This window comes from Oreochromis niloticus, linkage group LG18 (genome assembly GCF_001858045.2).
Source record: "Oreochromis niloticus isolate F11D_XX linkage group LG18, O_niloticus_UMD_NMBU, whole genome shotgun sequence".
Lineage (NCBI taxonomy): Eukaryota > Metazoa > Chordata > Actinopteri > Cichliformes > Cichlidae > Oreochromis > Oreochromis niloticus.
The window spans coordinates 10,315,467-10,337,746 of NC_031982.2; the positions used below are offsets into that span (position 1 = coordinate 10,315,467).

The 22,280-nt window shown below is 42.8% G+C and overlaps 1 protein-coding gene across 1 annotated transcript in view; it reads right to left on the reverse strand.

The window, feature by feature from the left end:
- LOC102081359 (uncharacterized) overlaps positions 1-22,280 on the reverse strand; it is a 41,506-nt gene that overhangs the window by 18,854 nt on the left and 372 nt on the right. The window contains exons 2-43 of the mRNA XM_013269905.3: positions 22,190-22,240; positions 21,910-22,076; positions 21,741-21,811; positions 21,337-21,502; positions 21,081-21,218; positions 20,630-20,804; positions 20,021-20,163; positions 19,461-19,564; positions 17,853-18,018; positions 17,571-17,756; positions 17,309-17,461; positions 16,930-17,074; positions 15,825-15,983; positions 15,522-15,640; positions 15,238-15,435; positions 12,268-12,426; positions 11,987-12,171; positions 11,702-11,884; positions 11,289-11,380; positions 10,976-11,145; positions 10,717-10,870; positions 10,547-10,623; positions 10,273-10,453; positions 10,036-10,191; positions 9,310-9,443; positions 9,028-9,186; positions 8,698-8,881; positions 8,348-8,559; positions 7,938-8,126; positions 7,551-7,693; positions 7,305-7,464; positions 7,123-7,206; positions 5,701-5,838; positions 5,374-5,490; positions 5,182-5,274; positions 4,826-5,040; positions 4,497-4,690; positions 4,154-4,408; positions 3,827-4,056; positions 3,514-3,678; positions 2,467-2,544; positions 76-447 (exon numbers count right to left, since the gene is read on the reverse strand). Of these exons, the coding sequence (XP_013125359.3) occupies positions 76-447; positions 2,467-2,544; positions 3,514-3,678; positions 3,827-4,056; positions 4,154-4,408; positions 4,497-4,690; positions 4,826-5,040; positions 5,182-5,274; positions 5,374-5,490; positions 5,701-5,838; positions 7,123-7,206; positions 7,305-7,464; positions 7,551-7,693; positions 7,938-8,126; positions 8,348-8,559; positions 8,698-8,881; positions 9,028-9,186; positions 9,310-9,443; positions 10,036-10,191; positions 10,273-10,453; positions 10,547-10,623; positions 10,717-10,870; positions 10,976-11,145; positions 11,289-11,380; positions 11,702-11,884; positions 11,987-12,171; positions 12,268-12,426; positions 15,238-15,435; positions 15,522-15,640; positions 15,825-15,983; positions 16,930-17,074; positions 17,309-17,461; positions 17,571-17,756; positions 17,853-18,018; positions 19,461-19,564; positions 20,021-20,163; positions 20,630-20,804; positions 21,081-21,218; positions 21,337-21,502; positions 21,741-21,811; positions 21,910-22,076; positions 22,190-22,240 (6,620 nt within the window). The remainder of the gene's footprint in view (positions 1-75; positions 448-2,466; positions 2,545-3,513; positions 3,679-3,826; positions 4,057-4,153; positions 4,409-4,496; positions 4,691-4,825; positions 5,041-5,181; positions 5,275-5,373; positions 5,491-5,700; positions 5,839-7,122; positions 7,207-7,304; positions 7,465-7,550; positions 7,694-7,937; positions 8,127-8,347; positions 8,560-8,697; positions 8,882-9,027; positions 9,187-9,309; positions 9,444-10,035; positions 10,192-10,272; positions 10,454-10,546; positions 10,624-10,716; positions 10,871-10,975; positions 11,146-11,288; positions 11,381-11,701; positions 11,885-11,986; positions 12,172-12,267; positions 12,427-15,237; positions 15,436-15,521; positions 15,641-15,824; positions 15,984-16,929; positions 17,075-17,308; positions 17,462-17,570; positions 17,757-17,852; positions 18,019-19,460; positions 19,565-20,020; positions 20,164-20,629; positions 20,805-21,080; positions 21,219-21,336; positions 21,503-21,740; positions 21,812-21,909; positions 22,077-22,189; positions 22,241-22,280) is intronic.

Sequence of the window (22,280 nt, forward strand, 5' to 3'; positions counted from 1 at the left end):
CGAGATTCAACAACTTCAACATATTAGTTTAGGTTTTAACAAGCAGTATTAAACACAACTGACAGATTTACTCACCTGCAGAGGAGGACAGAAGCTGCTCACATTAACAGTGTAAGAAGTCTGCTCAGTCTCTGTCTGTGAAGCCTTGACTTTCCCTACGTTACCCCTAAAAAAACAACGTCCGACCTCCAGGCCGACCTCCACACCAGGCAGAAGGGCAGTTGAGACGTTTAGGAATAGCTCTCCGTGGGTAGGAAACTGCAGCTTCTTTATTGGCTCAATAGAGTGCTGTACAGATGCCCGGAGACTAAGCTGAGGATCACAAGTTAGAGACAGGTTTAGACTGCCTTTCTGTGCTCCTTCAGCCTGCAGGACAGTGCTGAGATCTGTGGAACAGCCAGACCGAGTGATGGAGACGTTGAATGATGTCTGTGGAGGCAGGAGAGCCTACAGAGGAGGGAATAAAAGATTATTTATAGAAATCCTTCAGTTCAAATATATAATCACAAAAAACTGTGAATTATACAAGGAGGTGTATGTAAAGTCCTAAAATCTCAGTACAACAAGCCTAAATATATTCAAATGGACAAAGAATTGAGAAGAGCAAATACTTCACTGCATCACAGTTTTGATTAGGTGGTTTAATATTTCAGCTAAAAGGCAGATATCTGCTGGATTTCATTAACCCAGTGTAAGTACAGCAAGCCTCTCAGAGTTTAATAAGAAGTGCGGACGTCTTATCTAGAGGATTAGACCACGTGTGTCAAACATAAGACGGAGGGGCCAGAATCGGCCTGGCAAATACTCCAATCCCACCACACTGGACAGCTTTGGAAAATGTGAAGGAAGGCAGATATTCAGACTTTTAACTGTATTTTCACAAGTTTTACAGCCTCATCATTACTGATAAGGCCTTCACAGTGGCCATTCATGGCACACCAAATGTAATTAGGTAATGGTTACAAAATTAAATGACAGAAAAGTCTTTTTTAAATTTACTATATTCTATAGAAATTTCAGTTTTTTAAATGGATACACAGGATATGCTGCTCTAAGATTGTACCCATGGATACACTTTTTCTCTAATTTTACATTTTATTTTTCAGTTGATGGTAGCATTAGAGGAAAGGTTAAATTGATCAAAGTGGATCAAAATAGATCCCAAGAGGACTATAAATACCTGCAACACATGTTATGGGGATAGATTTAACTGATTTCACAGCTAAAGGTTTATGCTGCCCTGTGAGTGACCAGTCCTTAGAAAGTTACCATTCATTGAAGCCACTGAGCTTTTTTTATTCAGTGTTGGTGTTTTCAATGCAGCTCACACTGCAGTGGAAAACAAAGAGTCATCTCCAAAGTGAAGATGTTTCTTTTGCTTTCCTTCAGGTGGGAAACAAGTTTCCTTCAACTGCTCCTTGTTTCCTCTCTAACCTTTAGTAAGACACATCGCTGTCTGGCAAAAAGCATCCACCCTCTGCTCCTGCTCGTTCCCCCTCTGTGTTGACTGGTCAGGAGAAGCATGGAGCACACGTCACTTTCCACCTCAAACTGGGCTTGCCTTGCTGAGGTCGACATGCTAACAGTGAGCTCCTGTGGTACACGAGCAGTAGCTAGCAGGTTTTGCTGAAGTACAGCTCTGAAAGAGCTGAAGGGCTCCCAGGCAGCAGTGATCCTCATCTGTGCAGAGCGGGTGTTGACAGAGATTCGAGCATTTCCAGCAAGGGAGGTATCAAGAAGCTCACCTGAGCCATGACAGTCAAATCTGTTTGGGATGATTGTTCCAAGGTGGGCCCATTGGTGCTGGAGTCTCCATCCCAGCTCAGCTTTATGGTTCTTTAGGAATACAGACAAGAGGCCTTGGAGGAAGTCCTGCTGGTTTTGAAGGCTCAGAGATCCTCTGAGTCCATCTTTTCCTCCCTGTGCATGCACAGTTAAAGAGGCTTTATGTGATCCACCCCCCTCTATGCTTTTAACCTGCCTCCAGACCAGCCGCCCCACCCCTGTGCATCGAAGGGACACGACCAGACTGGATCTCAGAGAGTCCCATACTACACGAACATCTCCCAAGATGTGGCACCACCTTTCCAGGCTCATCCGCCCTGTCACTGTAGCCTTTTGAGTAACACTGTGGGTTCCATACTCAAGAAGCCCATGCCAGCGATACTGCCCAGGTCTCTCCAACCTCAGTCCCACATTCAAATCTGCTCTCCACGGACTGACCACTATCCCCATCCCCAGGACCCACCTCTCAGGGCCAGGCCGGAGGAGGAACCTAACACCAGATGTGGTGGGAACCCCCAAATATTTAAGTAAGAGCACAGAAGAATGAGTGAGGTTAGCTCTAAGTTCCTTTCGTCCACTGGAACTGTAACAGGCTTTAGCGTGAGCACTAAGCCTAAAGTGAGCAAGCGACAGGCCATAGCAGAGCCTGTTGTGTGGTCTATAGGAGCGAAAGGCTCGTACCTCCACGGGGCTGTCTGCCACATTTCCATAGCAGTGAGCGGAGAGCCGGTCTGTGGTGACGTCCCCTGTGCAGTTCATCTGTGAAAACAAAACCCCCGTTGGCAAAGTTTGTTTTTTGTTTGAAGGAGGAGGAGGAGGAATCACTGAACTTTAGACCAGCCACATAAAAATATTGCGGTGCCATAACATAATAATCTGAGCCCTTTATATGGAACACATATGTTTACTGTTGAAGAGTATTTCTGTGTTTTTTTAAGACACTAATGATCACTGAGTGCTCTTAGTCGTAACAGAATAAACTTTTGCCTTGTATGAAATAATATTTGACATTTGATTAAAAAAGACACTCTTTGTTTTTGAGAGTGAGGCTAGAAAATCCTTTAATCTTTCATCCTTCCACACATAAAGATACATCTAGCATCTGCGTAGCTCAGCAGCCTGTCTGGCTCTTTCCTGTGGAAACAAAAACTGTCTGCAGGCACATCAAAGATTTGTTTTACTGTACGTTTTTTCATTCATGGAACAAATGAGATATAATGTGTTCAAAAGCTTCTGGAGAACTGCTGTTGTCACACAGCAGGCTGAGGTGCAGCGTTTAGCGGGAGATTTGCATGTCGGGTTCATCGGTGAGTCTAAACTGGGCTTAGCTGTGACTGTCTCTCTCTCTATAGTAACCTGTAATGGGCTGGTGACCCATCAGTCATGTGCCCCACCCCAACACCTTCATTACTCTAACATGCACAAGCTGTTAGGAAAATGGATGGATAGCTGATCCTGTAGGGATTTCTGTTTATCTTAGGACACTAACAATGTAAGTGAAGATCACAGATCCATATCTGGGTCCTTTTTTGCATTTTTCCATTTCGAGATTAGTTTAAATGATTGTATTTGTAATCTTTCTCTGAATATAGATTCATAGATCATTAACCTTTTGGATGCTCACATATTTAAAGATCATGGGTAAGTACAAAGAAGTAATCACAGTTTTCCTTTTACCTTGATAGCCGGATTCTGCGAGTGTACATGTGTAAACGGTGTTAAATATACCTGTAAGTAAGTGGGTACGAGTCCTTGGAGCAGCTTCATCTGTTGCCATAGAGACACTACCAAAATAGTTGTTGTATTTCTTGATCCAACTTTTAAAAGGATGTCAGCAGCTCTCACATCTTGCATGTAAAGGACCAAGCCCATGTCCAGTCCTTCTGTTTCTAACTAAGAGAGAGAAAAATGAATGTAAGAATAAAGGAAAGCAGCCTACACCTATACACTGTATATCCTGAGAAAGATAAGTTACTAATGCATTTGCTTCCCGACTACTTTATGCTCTTGGTAAGAATTAAAATAAAGGACAGTCCTGCACCTGGTAATGCGCTTTAGCCTCAAAGGAGGGTGTCAGGCCTCTTTTAAGCAGGGCTTCCACTTGGTGCTGCAGCCTAGAGGAGAATACCCACTGGGGGTTGGCGTGGTCTGTCCTGCCTCCATGAAACTCAGCTCTAAGATGTTCAAGTCCAACCTGCAGCTCTCCCAGGACTGACAATCCATCACCTTTCTGAGCCCATTTAACCTCAACACTACTGTTGGGAGGTACACCTGTACTCAGAAGACAAGGGAAATTCAGAGACAGGGACATATATATACATGTGTAGAAAGTACTGCATATGTATTCTTTGGATATTGTAATGATCACCTGTGGCTCTGAGCACTTGGAAAGAGTGAGAAAGTCGTGTGTAGATCTCTCCTGTCCCTCGACTCCCCCGCTGGCGGCTCGCATTCACACACAAATGCTCCTCCCCGGACCAAACACACAGCCAGTCGTGGGCCCTGTGGGACCCCTTTCCCATCATCCCTTCTTCATCATCTCCTTCCAAAGCTTCTCCGGGATCTCGTTGGTGTCGCATCTCCACGCTGTACACTGTCTCCATCAATCTAACTCTCAGCTGTCCTGCAACAACACGCATGCATTACATGTCATTTGCGACGCTTTACAGGCAAAGGCAAGTTTAAAGTAAACAACACAGGTTATGGTCTACCTTCGATTAAACTGTCAGACTGCCCCAATGCCCCATCCAACCCGAGGACTGAAGGCAGGAAATCTAGGCTGGTCACGGTATGCCTCAAGTCCCCTGTCACAGCCATCTGGATCCCCTGTGAGTGTTTCAAAGACCCCTTGAGCTGGGCCAGCAGAGCCTGCATTCCTTGCGTGAAGGAGCCACGTAGAAAGACACTGGAGGAGACAGGAGGAAGACAATCATGGAAAAGAGGACAAAGGTCCATAAGAGAAAGCAGTTTTGTTAGAGTCAGTTACAGTGTGACTGAGGACTAGACTAAAGGCTTTTTTAAAACAACATAATAGACAAACCTGTCTGAGGACACGTTCCCTGCTATGTTTACATGTAGATCCGTGGCTGTAGGTAGCAGGCTCTGGGATAAGTTCAGCCTCAGCCCTACACCTCTGTCTCCCTTCTGCATGGAGTGGGACATGTCCGCATTCAGCTTCAGCTTGTCCTTCCCATCAGCCCTCACACGCACCGAGCTGCTCCCTTTGCCAGTCACCATCGACATGTCTGCAGACGCCTTCATATTGCCAGGTCAAACAGTAAATCGACTGAACTAATACCCCACAATGAAAATGTTTCACATAACCTGAATATGTTGCAAGATCTTAACATTTGTATTTTTAGAACACTAAAGGAAAAATAACGCAAATCAGCCCACCTCTAATGTTTTGGGAATCTTTGATTTGAAGGGGTGACGAAGAGATGAATACAGACCAACTCTGCCTGATGTTCCATTCAGCTGCACAGAAAGCTGACAGGAATTTAAAAAACAAACACAAAAGCCTTAGAAACCAGAAGTTAATTAAAAAATGGCCGCTCATCAAATGTAGAAGGTGTTTGCTTTACTCACCTGGCACTCTTGCCGCTCTATTCTTAGTTTCCCTTTGGCCTGGTAATCAAAGTTATTGTTGTTTTTTGGGGTCCAAAGTACATCTCCCTCTATTAAAGCAGAGGAGGGGAGCTGCAGCTGTAAAAGCAATAACAGATTAACCGGTCATAACGTTGGCCTTGTCACTGTAAAACACACTGTTCACTGTCAGCAGCAGACGTACATCATTTACTGCACTGGTGACTGCGGTCACCGTACAGTGCATCATGCACACAAACACAGCTCTTTAACCAGACATTGTTTAACACCTAAACACTTTTCTGAGGATAGAGAGAGAAGCTTGTTTACCTGGAGCTGATGGAAAAAGTTGCCTTTAACTTTTATTGCCTGGTGAGTTGAATGCGTAGGGTTCAGCTGAAGCTGCCCAGAGAAAGTCAGTCTCTCCTTGCTTCCAACTCTTAACCTCCCTTGTATATTTCTCAGGTTCTGAAGAAGAGTGCACAATACTGAAACAACATCTAATACGTGAATGTCACCAATATGTTCCACTATTATCCGTCTACACTAGTCTGACTAAAGTAAAGTGACAATAGCAAGAAAATGTTTTTGAACCTTTTGGACTTTTCAGTATTGCTTTACAAATACAGCCTAAAAAATATTGAATTTCCATGTTAATTAAATTCTTGACCCCATCATGATTTCATATTTTTTGCACAATTGCCAAACTTACATATTTCAGACACTTGTGTTTCAAAAGATACTAAAAAAAGATTAAAAAAATACCAAATACAATCAGTTCAATTCAGTTTATTTATACAGCACCAAATCACAATAACAGTTGCCTCAAGGTGTTTTATATTGTAAGGTAAACACTACAGTATTAGAAAGAAAGCCCCAACAATAAGATGACCCCTTACGACCAAGTATATGGGGAGAGTGGGAAGGAAAAACTCCCCTTTAACAGGAAGAAACCTCAGGGAGAGGCAGCTGAGGGTGAGGGGGAAAAGAAGAGGGCTGAGAGAGAGAACAACTGATACACCATTGAAGAGAGCCAGAGATGAATAATAACTCATGATTAAATTTAAAGAGGGATTTAAAAGCATAGTAAGAGAAAACAGAAATGCTCAATAGTCTCGGTCTGCAGCACAGCAAAGGGAGGATTCAGAGTCAGCTGATCCAGCCGTAACTATAAGCTTAATCAAAAAGGAATGTTTCAAACCTGATCTTAAAAGCAGAGACAGTGTCTGTCTCCCGAATCCAAACTGAGAGCTGGCTCTATAGAAGAGGGGCCTGAAAGCTGAAGGCTCGGCCTCCCATTCTACTTTTTGAATATCCTATGAACCACAAGTCAGCCAACAGTCTGAGAGCAACGTGCTCTGTTGAGGTTACAGGGTACTATGAGGTCTTTAAGATGGGCCTGATTATTTGAGACCTTTTATGTGAGGAGAGGATTTTAAGCCAATGAAGAGAGGCTACTATGGGAGTAATATGCTCTATTATTATCTTTCTCAAGTTATCTTAATCAAGTGTTTGCACAAACTGCCAATGAGTCATTCACATTGCCAGTTACAGTCACATGACTGCAACATTAAAATGTCACGCGATCTTTCACTCATCATTTCAGATCTTGATTTACCAATTATGCTAAAGTGTACAGCACTTGCAGTGATGGACCCACTGAAGTCACAGACAATGGACCTTCTCTTGGGGTTCAGCTGATTAGCCTCTATTTTAGGTCTTGTGTTTTTCCTTTAAAGGTTGGCAGGTTACCTGGTTGCTGGTTACGGTCACACAGATTTCCGAGTCTGATGGAATAGCATCAGCGCTGAAAGGGTGGATCAGTGCAGAACAAACCTACATATGAGATCACATTTAAAGATGAGGATCACTGTTTACAGCCCACTTCACTCTTTCAAATACCCAGGTGAATTATTGGCTTTCACAGCACTTACAAAAGGGCTCGGTGGTCGGTAGCCCAGGGTCAGGGTGTGGACGACCTCTCTGTTGTCACTGAAACCAGCCTTGGACTCCAGGACGTAGAGGCCATTGAGGAGGTCGACGGTGAAAGTCTCCCGGAGGAGGAGAGTTGGAGGAAAGGTCTGGAAGGGCTGTCTGTGCAAGATGGAGACTATTAAAGTCAATAATGTTCTTGCGGTCATTTCTCAAAACATCTGTAATCTGTAAGTCACGGCGCAGACCTGAGTTGGAGCATGGCAGTTTTCTTATACATCCTCTTGTCCTTCCTCAGCTCCTCTACTACTCCCTCGAGCTCCAGTTCAGTGGGTGGACTCTTTGGCTTTGTGTAGGTCATCTTCAGAATCCCTTGTCTCTTTTTCAAATTCTTCAACAAATCCCAGTCAAAGGGCAGGTTTGTTACTACAGCACAACCTTTAACCTTTTCAGGCCCTATGCTATCAAAATGTGTGATTTTGGCCTTTTAAATACAGTTGGTGGTTAAGGGTTATCTCTCATGCTTGTTGTGATCTCAGACTTTAACAAACAACACAATATGATGGCTTCATTCTATAATTAAACACACATTTAACACGCCCAAACCACAAAAGCAGCCCAGCGTCTCCACCCACCTTATCAGCAGCGGTCAGGGCAGCAGCGAGGGTTACATTTTGCTTGCCATAGGTGGAGGCCATTTGCAGGGTGTGGCTGAACTTAGAAGCCTCCAGAGAAATGTCTCCTTGGAGGGGAGGAGTCCACAGCGAGCTCAAGGAGCATGAGGCCTTCACACTCCGCTTCCCCAGCAAACCCCAGCCCCCCGCCTGAGGCAGAGCAGAGGAAGAGGCGTGTGTTTTTAAAAGTGGAGTTTTCATAAACACACAATATTTCTTTTTTATCTTTATAATTACTTCACTCCAGTGTGGAAGGGATTTTATTTAAGCGTTGCCTTGAACACATTTTTAAACCCACAAATTCAAAAATCTAGTTTTATTTGATTAACTAAATGGTGATATTCAGGCAGAGCACTTTATTCTCTCCTTACTTGGAGGTAGGTAATTGCTGGTGTGTAGAGCTCCAATCGGGCCTCCTTCTCTCTCCCCTTGTCCCTGTAAAAACCCTCCAGGACCAGGTTACGGATGGTCAGCCACTTGCTGGCTGTCAGCTCAGAGGTCAGCTGCAGCGTATGGCTCTGCAGCTGGTTTAACTTAAGTGCAGTGTAAATGTACAGCCATGGTGTGTCCATATTAAACGATCCTAGACGATGATAAGAAAAATAAGTAATGCAAACTTTAAAAAATAATTTAGTATATAAGAAATATAGCTGAGGAATATGAAAAGAGAAAGCGGATCTTAAGCATGATGTAATGTAAGATGGCTGTGAGTTGTTTTTACCCTCCCATATCTTGTGCAGGGCATCTTTAGGAGGGCTTTTCCAGTGTAATCCAGCCACCAGCGGCATCAGATTGTTGTAATTGATTTTTAAGTGAGTGCTTCTCTCAGAGCCTCGCTGTGTCAGGTGAGAGTGTAGTAGCTGAGTCCTGTAGTTTATGTTTTTCTCCAGTGCCTGGAGATTGAACTGAAATAACATTAAGGAGAGGGAAGGAAGCTGTATTAATTCTGACCACAGAAAATATTAATCTGGTGCTTTGGAAGTCATCTGGGATAAAAAGCCTCCCCGGTCTAACAGAGAGAACGGGAAGCTGTGAATTCAGGTCGGGTTACCTCCAGAGTGTAGTGGGTGTGATTCTCTGTGGACTGGTTTTTGAAAGACTGGCTCAGGAGAAGCGTGTATTTGTTGTTTATCTCATCCCAGTGTTTGCCGTAGCTAATGTCCAAAGACGATTTAACATGGCTCAAGCTTTCCTCGTGCCTGAGGTGGATCTGAGAAGGACGCACAAACAACCGCAATGCTTTCAATCATCCGGAGATAACTTGTGCCGCCAGCTTTTGCTGTTTGTAATAAATGAAGCAGAGCAGCTTCAAATTAAACGTGTCTGCGGGTACCTTATGGTTAATAGGAGCGGTGCTGGTGCAGTAGAATTCATGATCGGCTCTCATGATGTATGTGAGGTTTGCGTCCCTCTCGCTCCTCACTCTCTGAGATGTGTAGCACTCCTGATGGAGGTGGCGAGCGTCAGCTGCAGGGAAGCCCAAATAAAACAGGAAAGTAATGACATATCAGACATATGGTATTGATAAGAACTACTTCCTGCTCCTTAGTTTTAAATAGCTCAATATAGCATTATTATCACTTTGACCTTGAGATCAATCTATTAACCTTGATGGAGAGGTCAAAGGTCAAATGTGACATGATGTTTTAAATCTTTATATGGTATTTTCTTACTCTTGTAAGAATCATAGTTTGTAAGTTAGAAGCTTTTTGTCAATTTTCGACCAATAAATTACTGAGTTGACCTCGAAGACTTGGGTGGATGTTAGCCAAATTTGAATGGATTGTTAATATGACTCCACCCTGCACACCTACAAAGTTTGATCAGAATTCATTCAAAACTGTTTGGGCTATTGTGTTTGCAGAAAGAACGTCAGGCACGTGAATGCTACCAAACACATTACAAATCAATCTAAACGGTATAAAAACAAAACTTTAAAAAGAGAATCTGCTATATTTGTTAACTTTTGATGAAAGTAGATATTCATGTTTTTAAAAGACTGTGTTTTGGGGTAAAAACAGTTTGAAGTGTCCTGTACCATCTGCAAACTAAACCTCACCTCCCAAACCATACTTGAGCCTGAGCACAGAGCTCCACAGTGAGCCCCTCTGCTCCATCACCCCGAGCGTCTTGCTGCCGACTACACCGGGTAGGAGGAGCTCCGCCTCCACAGAGTACTGCTTGCTGCTGCCATCCCGCCTGCGTTCCAGGGCCACTAAAGGCACACATCACTTGCATGTTTTCTGCTGTCTACTGTCTATTGTAGTAGAGATTTTACAGACAACTTTAAAAGTACCCAACAGCGATGCAGGCTCTCTGAACACGTTCTTCACAGTGGCAGAAAAGCTGGTTTTCCCCCCCAGTCCACGAGTTATATTAGCAGATAGGATCATGGGATGTCGATCGGGGGCCATCTTGGCTTCAAGATGGTAGCGAGTCCTCTGCTCCGACAGGAAGGTCTGGGTGTCCATCACACCCTGCGGTGGATGATATACATGTTTTTAGAACTGGGAAATTATTTAAGATAAAACTGATCGAAGTATTTTTGAAAACTTGAGAACAATATTTACCATGATGTAATAATGAACACCATCAATCATGAGCTCCAGCTTTCCTGACTTGGTGTTCCTCTCTTGCTCAAGTTGACCTGCAACAAACAAACAAAAAAAACAGGACAAAACACATTTTCATAAATGTATCCAAACACCGGGTGTAATCATGGCTTGTTTGTCTGGCCGACCATGTAAATGGATGCTTTTAAGAGGATGAATGATCTTCAGCAGCAGTCTGCGAGGGCTGAAGGCCAGATCCAGAGACATGTCTCTCGGGATGGAGGACTGAGGAGTGGCTAGCAGGAGGTGGATGGAGGCCTCCCTGGGAAGCCAGGTCCCTCTCTGAAATACAAACCACTGTGAGACTAAATAACAAAATCAGCTTTATTCAGACAAAATAAACTCAGTAGAAGGGCTTCACATGCATATCTTAATGCTGTCTGGCACCTGATGATGTACTGAGTAAGCAGCCTCAAGCAGATAGTAATGGAGGCCTCTGTCCAGCTTCAGCAGCCTGAGGGAGAGGTGCACTGGTCCAGAGGGCAGGAAAGCAACACCTGTGGCAAGTGATGGGTAAGAGGTGTTGGAGCACAGCTGCCAACCCACCATCTTGGACCCTGCAGGGAAGCAGAAATGTACTTATAATAGTATAACTGTTACTTACTAAATATTATAACATACAATAATCAGAGAGAGGCAGTCAATGAACTGAATCAAACAACTTCTGATTAATTTTTTAAATAATAAATGTAGAACTCACAGGTTTTTGGTGTGCAGGTGGTCTTCTGTACTCGACTCTTTGGCCCCTTTATCTCCTCTCTGTGGTCTCCACTGAGCTGAAACACTCTCGAGCTGGTGAGAACAAAAAAAAGATCATCACTCATTCTCAATCCCGTCTTTAAATTTTAACAAAGCAACTATAACAAATTTTTAGTCGTATTTCATGTTTTTTTTAAATAATTTGTATGGTAATGCCATTAATCAGCTGGGATCCTGAGTCCATCCTGTAACTCTGACAGATTTTACATTGCATCATACACATGATACACTTCAACCCTCTCTAAACTGTATCCTAATGCTTAACAAGGATTTTGATTAAGTCAATACACACACAAAAACACACACGTTCATTAAAACAGGGGATTTATTAGTGGAAATTTTTTTAATGTGTACCTGAGAGAGAAGATGTCCATTAAGTCCTCAGGTGTGTTAAGCGTGACCCTGAAATCTTGCCCCTCCTGCAGCTGAATGCTGCCGTCCAGATTCGTGGAGCTCCTCAGCTCAGCCACCCACTCCACCGCAGCCTGACCCAGAGCCCCGTCAACCCCCATCCTGGCCGAGAGACTCACATAGGCACTGAGAACAAACAGATAAGTTTCACCTGACACACCAAAAAACCAAAAAAACCAGACAGTGAAGAAAGATGAGCCCATGTGACATTTGGTAACGTTTAAGTACTTGGGTTTGATGTATCCATTCAGGGAGAAATGGGAATAATCCCTGTAGTTGACTCTGCCTTTCAGATGCAGTGAAAGAAGGGAGGTCATGTTGATGCCCAGTTTGACGGGTAAACCAGACAGAGACGGCAAAGCCAGCTCCTCCGCCATCAAAGTGGATCTGTGGTTTAGCTGCACCTCATGACCCTGAAGGTTAGAGTGGAAGAGACAATAAGTGCTATAATGGGAGGTAAAGAGTCGGCGATAAGAGACAGGAATAACACATGACAACAGGGGTCACACCTTGAGCAGTCTGACAGCCAGTCCAGCCATGCTCAGCGACACCTGGTTGATTTGATTGTAGAGATCTTCACATGTGAACATGCTGAGCTCATTCCCAAACACCTTCACACCGACCCAGCAGTTGGGCATGTTCTCATCCATTTTCTTTCTTCCAAACAACTGCAAAAAAAACCCAAACTCCATAAAGTAACAAAGATTTGAGCTACTGACTCACTGGCAGTGAATGTGATTACTTTCTCATAGTACAATTTTTATATTCATATTTTGTATTCATCCATCCATCCATCCATCCATCCATCCATCCATCCATCCATCTGCATTTCGTTGCCCTGTACCTGTGCATGTGCAATGACAATAAAGTTGAATTCTATTCTAATTCTATTCTATCCATCCATCCATCCATCCATCCATCCATCCATCCATCCATCCATCCAACCATCCATCCATCCATCCATCCATCCATCCATCCATCCATCCATCCATCATCCATCCATCTATCCATTTATCCATCCATCATCATCCATCTATCCATCCATCCATCCATCCATCCATCCATCCATCCAACCATCCATCCATCATCCATCCATCCATCCATCCATCTATCCATCCATCCATCCATCCATCCATCCATCCATCCATCCATCCATCCAACCATCCATCCATCCATCATCCATCCATCTATCCATTTATCCATCCATCATCATCCATCTATCCATCCATCCATCCATCCATCCATCCATCCATCCAACCATCCATCCATCCATCCATCATCCATCCATCCATCCATCCATCCATCCATCCATCATCATCATCATCCATCATCCATCCATCCATCCATCCATCATCATCCATCTATCCATCCATCCATCATCCATCCATCATCCATCCATCCATCATCCATCTGTCCATCCATCCATCTATCCATCCATAATCCATCCATCCATCATCCATCATCCATCCATCCATCCATCCATCCATCATTCATCCATCCATCCATCATCATCATCATCCATCATCCATCATCCATCATCCATCCATCATCCATCCATCCATCATCCATCCATCCATCCACCCACCCATCATCCATCCATCATCCATCGATCCATCATCCATCTGTCCATCCATCCATCTATCCATCCATAATCCATCCATCCATCATCCATCCATCATCCATCCATCCATCCATCTATCCATCATCATCCATCCATCCATCCATCCACCCATCATCCATCCATCATCCATCGATCCATCATCCATCTGTCCATCCATCCATCTATCCATCCATCATCCATCCATCCATCGATCCATCCATCATCCATCGATCCATCCATCTATCCATCCATCGATCCATCCATCCATCATCCATCCATCCATCCATCCATCCATCCATCCATCCATCCATCCATCATCCATCCATCCATCCATCCATCCATCCATCCATCCATCGATCCATCATCCATCCATCCATCCATCCATCCATCCATCTGCATTTCGTTGCCCTGTACCTGTGCATGTGCAATGACAATAAAGTTGAATTCTATTCTAATTCTATTCTATCCATCCATCCATCCATCCATCCATCCATCATCCATCATCCATCCATCCATCCATCCATCCATCCATCCATCCATCCATCCATCATCCATCCATCCATCCATCCATCCATCCATCCATCCATCCATCTGCATTTCGTTGCCCTGTACCTGTGCATGTGCAATGACAATAAAGTTGAATTCTATTCTAATTCTATTCTATCTATCCATCCATCCATCGATCCATCCATCTATCCATCCATCCATCCATCCATCCATCCATCCATCCATCCATCCATCCATCATCCATCCATCCATCCATCCATCCATCCATCCATCCATCCATCCAGCATTTTGTTTTGTTTTTTATTTACTGAATACACCTTATTTCATTTAAAATTACCACTTCATTATTTCCACGTTTTCTGGAGACTACAGAATGATTGATAGCTTTTACATAGGACCCTATATCTAAGCTTAGCGCAAAAAGTACGGACATCTGCGTTTGGCTGATTATTTCTTTGTTGTACTAATGCTAAATCTCATTCTGTTGGAGAGCCTGTTTATTTCCCCTTAACTAGTGCCACATTTGGAACAAAGAGCTCCGTGCCATAGGGCAACTTCAAGCTGTCTGGGTTTAGAGCCAGACAGCTCTCTTTCAATCCAATAACTGCCGCGTCTGGGACCGAACTTTATCCTCCAAGATGACAAAGCTTCCCGTCACAGAGCGGGTTTATCAGAGACTACCTGCAGAATTTTGGAGTGGAGAGGATGGAATGGCCTGTCTGCAGTCCTGACCTCAACATCAACACTTATGGGATACAGCACTTGGATGTGCTGTATCTGTATCTGTGACATGTACTGGCTGCCCTGTGACAAATGCTGGTGGATGCCATACCACAGCAGTGTGTGGCCACAGGCTGCTGAGGCACGTGTTTGTTAAATGAATATATTGTTAAATTGCTAGTATATCTTGTTTCTTCAGACTTCAATTATCCAACCCTATAAACAAGAGCCAGTAGCAGAATAAGCTGTTTACATACTTGACCCATAATTGTAAGTTTTCCTTCGAATGTGGCGCCATTTAAGGCCAGATAAACAGGCTTTCCAACGATATAAGATTTACTGTCAAGAAGCATCAGTACAACAAAGGAATAATCGACCAAACACAAATTTCCCTGTTTTTAGTGCTAAGTTTTATGTTATAGTTGGACCAACCAACAACGTTTCAACACAGACTGAAAGCTGGAAAGAGGTACGGGGAGTATGAAGAGTGTCCTGTAGACCTGCGATGGATTAAGGATCAGGGGATGAGTTTGACAGTTTATTGGTATGCTTTTGTAAACTGAGTATCTTTGGATTTCAGACAAAAACCTAACTGAGCAAGCTCAGATTATGCCTTATGACTTACACCCCTAAAGTAACAGTTTGACCTCACCATTGCTCGGGCCTGGTTCAGGTAGCTGTCAGTGCTCGATAAACACGTCTCTTTTTCTCCTCTACGCCCATCGTCCATCTTTCTCTTTGTCCTCCTGGCCTCGTGCTTTCCACTTTGAGTTGTGTTTTCTCTCTCTGTCTGCTGCTGGCCAAAGATGCTCTTCAAAAATGGTTCAGCATTTTCAACACGAAGGTCCACCTAAAGTCAGGGAACAAAATATATTCATTCAAAATATCACTTTTCAAGATTGTAAAGTTTAAAAATCAGATGTGCATTAAACTCACCTCCAGAAGGTTGTGGGCTCTGCCATGAAAATACACGGTTAAGTTGGCAGAAGCAGATCTCGGTAGAAAGGATTTTGGGGAGAAAATTAAAGATGTTTCCACATTCTTGATTCCGACGGCTAAAACAGATACAAAAAAAGAAAATAAAGTAATATAAGAAGAAATATATTTGTGCACCTTTAAATGCATTATCACCCTCCTGGTACAGTGACACCGCTCAGCACCTCATTTTATTTTGTTTCCAAATCTGAAGTTTATCGAGCAGTTTTATGAAAACAAATTACATTTTTAAAACTAAAATACCTGATGAGACAGTATAGTCTGAATAGGAGGAATATTTTAAAAACTCGGCTTCAAAATCTCTGCTGATAATGTCATCGGGCAGCGACTCAATGAGGGCTTGCTTTCCGGGGTCCTCGCTCCTCAGGACATTAGTCAGGTGACTCCACACGAATGAGCCCACTGGAGAAACAGAACAAGGGGAGACCTCAAGACATGCCAGGTCACAGACAAGCATAGTAAAAGTCTGAAACATTATTGCATTCCCTTACATTCCTAACAAATTTTAGCTAATAAACATAAATCAAACAAGCGCCTCTAAGATACACAGAAAGGAATTTAATCTGTGTCACCACTCCAGAGTTTGGGGTTATATTTAAATGACTTTTTTTTTTGACATAATATTAAAAAAATTATTTTTTATATGTAACAGTTCCTTCACAGAACTGTTAAAGTTGTCTCTAAGCACAATAGAAAGAGAAGTTGTGACCTGTCTGTCTTGGTCATTGTGTCCTTGGGCAAGACACTTCACCTGCTGTTGATGGCCAGGGGGGCCGATGGTGCGATATGTCAGTCTGCCCCAGGGCAGCTGTGGCTACAGCTGTAGCTTGCCTCCACCAGTGAGTGAATGAATCGTGGAATTGTAAAGTGCTTTGAGGGTCTTGAAAAGCGCTATATAAATGCAATCCATTATTATTTAGAGATTACAATAAAAAACACAGAGGCAGACCTTTAAAAGTGATAAACTGAAATAACGATTGCCTCTGTACACCTACATGGATTTTAATCAGCTATATTAAAACAAAAAAACCCAAACAAATATATACGTGCCTTTCAAAAACATAGGAATAAGCACATCTGTGACTGACCACAGACTTGTATGCTGGCTTGAATGCCATTCAGAATTATGTCTCACCTTATTTTCAAGAATACAGTGTTAATGTGATATATGGAAATTGATAAATATGATCTAATATTTATATTCAGAGAATATATGAGAAATATTCTGAGATTTAGTGACCACAAAATATTCTGCTGTTTGTCCAGCACTCCACTATTTTCCTAGTTTCCACCATTAAACATTTTTGATAGCAGAAGCTGTTACGGCCATCTCTTCCACAAACCCCACCTTGACTGGAAGTCTCACTCCTCAGGGTCGTCTTCACCACTTCAAACACATCCAGGTCAGGGCAACGCATGAGCTGCTGGTATGCGGCGATTCTGACCTCAGTATCCTCCTGGGAAGAGCTGTACAGCTGCAACAGCACAGACCTCTGAGGGAAGGAAATCTCTGTCAGTACCGACGTTCGACTCCTATTCACCTCCTCACCTTGTCATCTCCACCACAGCTCACAGGGAATTGATTATCGCCTCACTTAACCATACAGCTCATGAAGGCTTGTCTAAGAATATGCTGACCATAAAGAACACCAAGGGTGGTTTCTTATGCTCTTTTGGCACAGTTTTATTCAACTGCTGAATTAAATATTAACTCTGAATTAACTCACATCAGCTGAGCAGGGAAAGCGTCTGAAGGCATGGATTGCAGCAAGCCTAAGCTGCAGGGCTGCTGAGGAGCTCAGCACGCAACGGCTTAGCAGAGGAATGAAGGCAGAAGCAGACACACCAGTGTTTCCCACTGATTTTAAAGCATAAAGAACCTGGTGGGCAACATAATAAATGCAAATTGGGCATTGTTTATGCAAATCCTCTCACAATTCATTGTGCATTAAATCCAGAGTGAGATGAAATTCTAGGTCACTGCATTACCTCTTGAACTTGAGTGGGTTCTTCTCCTTCACAGCCCTCCTGAAGGGTTTTCTCAAGGATCTGCATGAAGGTCTGTACCTGAGAAAGCTCAGTGCAGGAGTTTAGAGACCTCCGGCACAACTGATAGACTAGAGATGATCCAGCCAACAGAGCCTTGGACCGCAGCTCTGGGAGCTCTGTTAAAGCCTAACACAAAGAGCAGACATCTGGGTAACTAACATATTTCATGTGAGTTTTGATGAGAGACTTAGGTCATTGTGAATGTCATCAAAAGGTTCCTACATTGATGGAGGAGATGATCTTTGCCGATGGATGAGGGATGAGGGCTATGGTGGTAAGGAGGGAGCGAGCCTGCTCTTCCTCCACCTCTTTGTTCCTCATCAGGTCAGTCAGTAATATGATGCAGTTTTCAGATCCACATGCCGGCAATGCATCCAACAGCGGCTGCCTGTCCAAGCAGTTAATCAACATCAGTATCAACCTCTGCTCATATATAACCTGATTATCTTAAGTCAAGCTATATCTAACTGGGCATTTCACTGGGTACCAAAATATTTTAGGTTATCATTTTTATTATTCTTCCTCACAAAGTTCCAAATTTCACATTTCACAAATTAGGAGTGTGACACACACAAAAAAAAAATCAGTACAGCAAAGTATCATGATATTTTTTGTGGTGATATTGTATCACTACAGGGATACTAAATATCAATATCATGCTGACATCAAATAATTTGAAATACTCTTGGAATACTATGAACAAGGGGGCTCATTTTATGCAATGCCATCCTGAGATAATGTTAGTTAGCAAGTTTACATTAAATCTGTTCAGCCCCCAAAATAAAAAAATAAATAAAAAAAACATCCAGCAGCAGACACATGCATCCTAATTCAGAGCAACATAATGCCTGAGTGACCTGATTAAAATAGGGCAGTAACCTCATTGCATCTAAAATCGGTGGCTGCCGACTGACTGTGTTCTCCATTCAAAAGGTGGTGAGTAAATCTTTGCCCAGAGCTTGTTGGTGTTGCACACTCAGAATCACTTTTTATTACAAAGCGATTGCACAGGTCACCTGATAGGAGGCAACCTTTCTGCAAATAGTTGCAATCACTCTCAGAGTGGTTGTATGAGGCTTGCAAATAATTGTTGTCTGATTTCTAAATGTAGACAGATTGTCAACATGTTGCCATGCGTCTGAATGAGACTGTCGATGAGCACAGCCGGGTGCCAGCTGGTTGTTTTCTGGTTATATTCCTGTACAACAGGAAGGCTGTTTACTTCAAAGCACACAGACTGATATCAGACTGACTCTGTCTTACAGCAACAATTATGAAAGGTTTTAGTAACAATTTCATTTTCCAGTACAAACCCTCCCCAAACAACTGAATTTTATCTCATTATATATAAAACGGACATGGACAAGGTTGACCTTTGAGGACATAATTTGCATAAAAAGGTAAAAAAAATCACAAAATATGTTATTGCACTACTCAGCATATCATGAAATGATAAAAATTAAAATAATACCGTATTGTGACCAAAGTATTGTAATAATATTATATTGGCTTGAAGTCATGCACTAAACCACACTGTACACTATCTGTTCTTGCCGCACCTTACTGGCAATTCCTTGCTAATTGCTTTCTGTTACTCTTGTGAGTAATAAATCATTAATCCACTGTGATAAGGCCAGATTTGATATGTTTAATAGACAAGGAGGTGACCCTGTCCTTGGGGCCGCTGGGTCATTTCAGTCACAGAATATTGTCTAATCAAGTTGGCTGTTATTTTAGCTTTACTCCAACTAGCAGTTAAGGGAAATATCTTTTATTAACTGACATGTGCAATAGTCGTGGTGGAAACAATCTGGAATCTGATATACTGACCAGTCATTGCGGCACTTGAAAGAAGCTTCTTGCCAAAGTGTCTTGAGCTGAGAGATAGTCAGATCTTTCAGCTGGAACACCAGTTGAATAAACTCTTGCGATACCTTGGAACAGAAAAACAAAATATATATAATATGGACTAAAGTTGCTGCTAACATATAGTGAATGTCAAGTATCAGCTTTTCAAAAGTGTTAAAGTTGAAAAAATGAACCCTTATAGAACTGGGAACACCGTTTGTCATCGTATCAATCACTTGATCTTCACACCATAAGTTTATTATTTTAATGAGTCTGAGGAAAGTCTTTATAAACCTCCCATGTAAACAAGTTGCCAGGCTGAGCGAGACTAACCTTTGGAAGGGATATTCATAGTAATCACTCTCTGAGCTATTGCACAGTAAAGCTTCAGTGGATGTCCAGCCATGACTTACATATACAAACACAACTTCAGTGATCTGACATGGTGCAGCCAATGTAAGTTATTCACAGTCACTGCTGAAGAGGACTGCAGTATAATTGATATAATTAAAAGATTGTGACCTGCTGCATTTATGGCCTACCAGTTGTGGGTCTGAGGTGAGGCTGCATAACATCCTGACAGTCTGACCGACTTCCTGTGGTGTTGCTGGTCTAGTTTTTCCCAGCCTTGCAGCTCCTTCATCCTCAAAGTGAAGGTCAGCTGGCACACGAGTGCCTAAGGAATCTGCAGGGACAATGAGGAGAACACGAATCAAGGTCTCTGAAAGAGTAAGAGCCAATGCCACAGAACCCACAGAGGTGCGCTCTGGCTAAGACCGTGGACGCGCTCACGCTGTTAAATTGTCAAGTGCAAGAGAGTTCTTCAGCAGACATTTTGAGCCCAGTTTACCAAACTTTTTGTGCTTCTGCAGACTTCACGTGAGGGAAAGACCCACAATTCATAGGATTTTGAGGCAAACATGGGGTTAGTGTATTATAAAACAGTAAACAAACAACCATGGGTGGAGCAACGAACCCCAAGATTTCATGAAATCAGAGAGATGCATGATATAGGCTATCAGCAATCAGTGCTGACCCATTACTATGGATGTCATTATCAAACCCTCATTAACCCACACAGGTGACATGTTTGGGACTTAGGGTGGTGACTGGGATTAGATTCGATTAAGGTGACTGCAGAGTGCTCTGACCTGCTCCTAGAGGAGTTCCTGGCTGGGCTCTGAGCAAGAGTAGCTTAGACACTGTTTGGGTTTTCACGAGCCCTGTAGTCCTGGACCATGTCATCATGGATACAGCCTCAGTACAGTTAACCTCTTCCATTACGGAGCCATGGCGCTGAGCACACTGTAGCTCCAAATGCACTGACTAGCAAAAAAGAACAAAAAGACAAAGAAGAAACAAACTCATTATCTTTGGAATATGACTCAAATGCACACTTTAATATATGTTCTAATTCAGCTGCGCAGAGGACTAACACCACCACTCCTTTTTCTCCCTTTTCCTTAGAAGCATTCATTCCAAATTACAGGAATTACACCATAAAATAACCACCATGTCCATGTTTATTCCCAACTTTGTCAGTCACTAATTAATGACATATCAACATTTCCAAACACTGTTGCGAAAGATCCCTAATCTTACTGTGTCTTCGCTCAGAGCAACTGAATGAGGCCAGAAGTTTGCCAGCCTGGACTGATGGCACTGTTTTAGATCCCTGGTCTTCAGCAGTATGAGTCCTCGCCTCTCGTACCTGCTGATGCAGGTGCCGTACACATCCGTCTGACGAAAAGAAAGAGTGAAAGAAAGTTAAATCTTGTAGATGAAGAAAGTTAAATTTCTTTATCTACATGCATATTTAGGAAATTAATCAAAACAAATTCAGTCTCCATTAACTCACCTCATTTTCTAATGTCAGTTTGGAAGCCATGGGGGACGTCTGGAGCATGCTCAGTAGAGCCCTTTTAATGTTCAGAGCCCACACCTGCTCCCCCTCCTGCAGACAGAGGGCCGTGACCTTCCCCCTCTGGAGGGAGAACTTGAGGCGTGTTCTCTCCAGTGACTCCCTGGGAAACAAAAACACCAGATGAGGCCCCCACAAGACCAGGGAACACAGACAAGTGGAGCATCTGAACTGAGAATCAGATTCACAGGAAAAACATCTGCAGCATTCCAAAATGAGCGGACAGACTCGCATACACACACACGCAAAAGGAAACAGAAGAGAAGGAATTCTGCACTAATTCACTCGCCATCATCTGTGAAAACACACCGGACTGTATGAAATCTATACATTGGCTTTACCTCAGACTTTTTAAATGCTGCACAGAGTGCTCCTTTTGAGGGGAAAGCCGTTTTATCTGTGGATTCCTCATCTGTAGAGATCAAACATGCACATTAAATATCAGATTTTTTATTTAATAGTGCGTTTTTATTGTTGTTTTTTTGCAGAAACTATTTTATTAAAGCTGACCTGCATCATTAGGTGACACTTGGAGACCACGTCAATATCAACCAGACAGTCCAAAGCCAGACCATTCCTGCCACCAGTGGAGCCATGAAGGGTGCTGGTAATTGTCGTGCTATACCTGTAAGTATATCTCACCCCTTTCTGATAGAGCAATTCAGAGGTAGGAAATCCTAGTGAAAATATTATAGAAAATAAAACACAATTACAAATTTGGAAAGGAAATGTTGAGTGTGCATGCATCCATAAATCTGAGATCCATTAGACTAAGTAACAAAGATCTTACCAGAACAACTTAAATCACAGAGATTTGGTTTCCCCTGTAGGCAATCACCTACTGAAGAGAAAAAAATCAACTCAGGCATATCGACAGAACA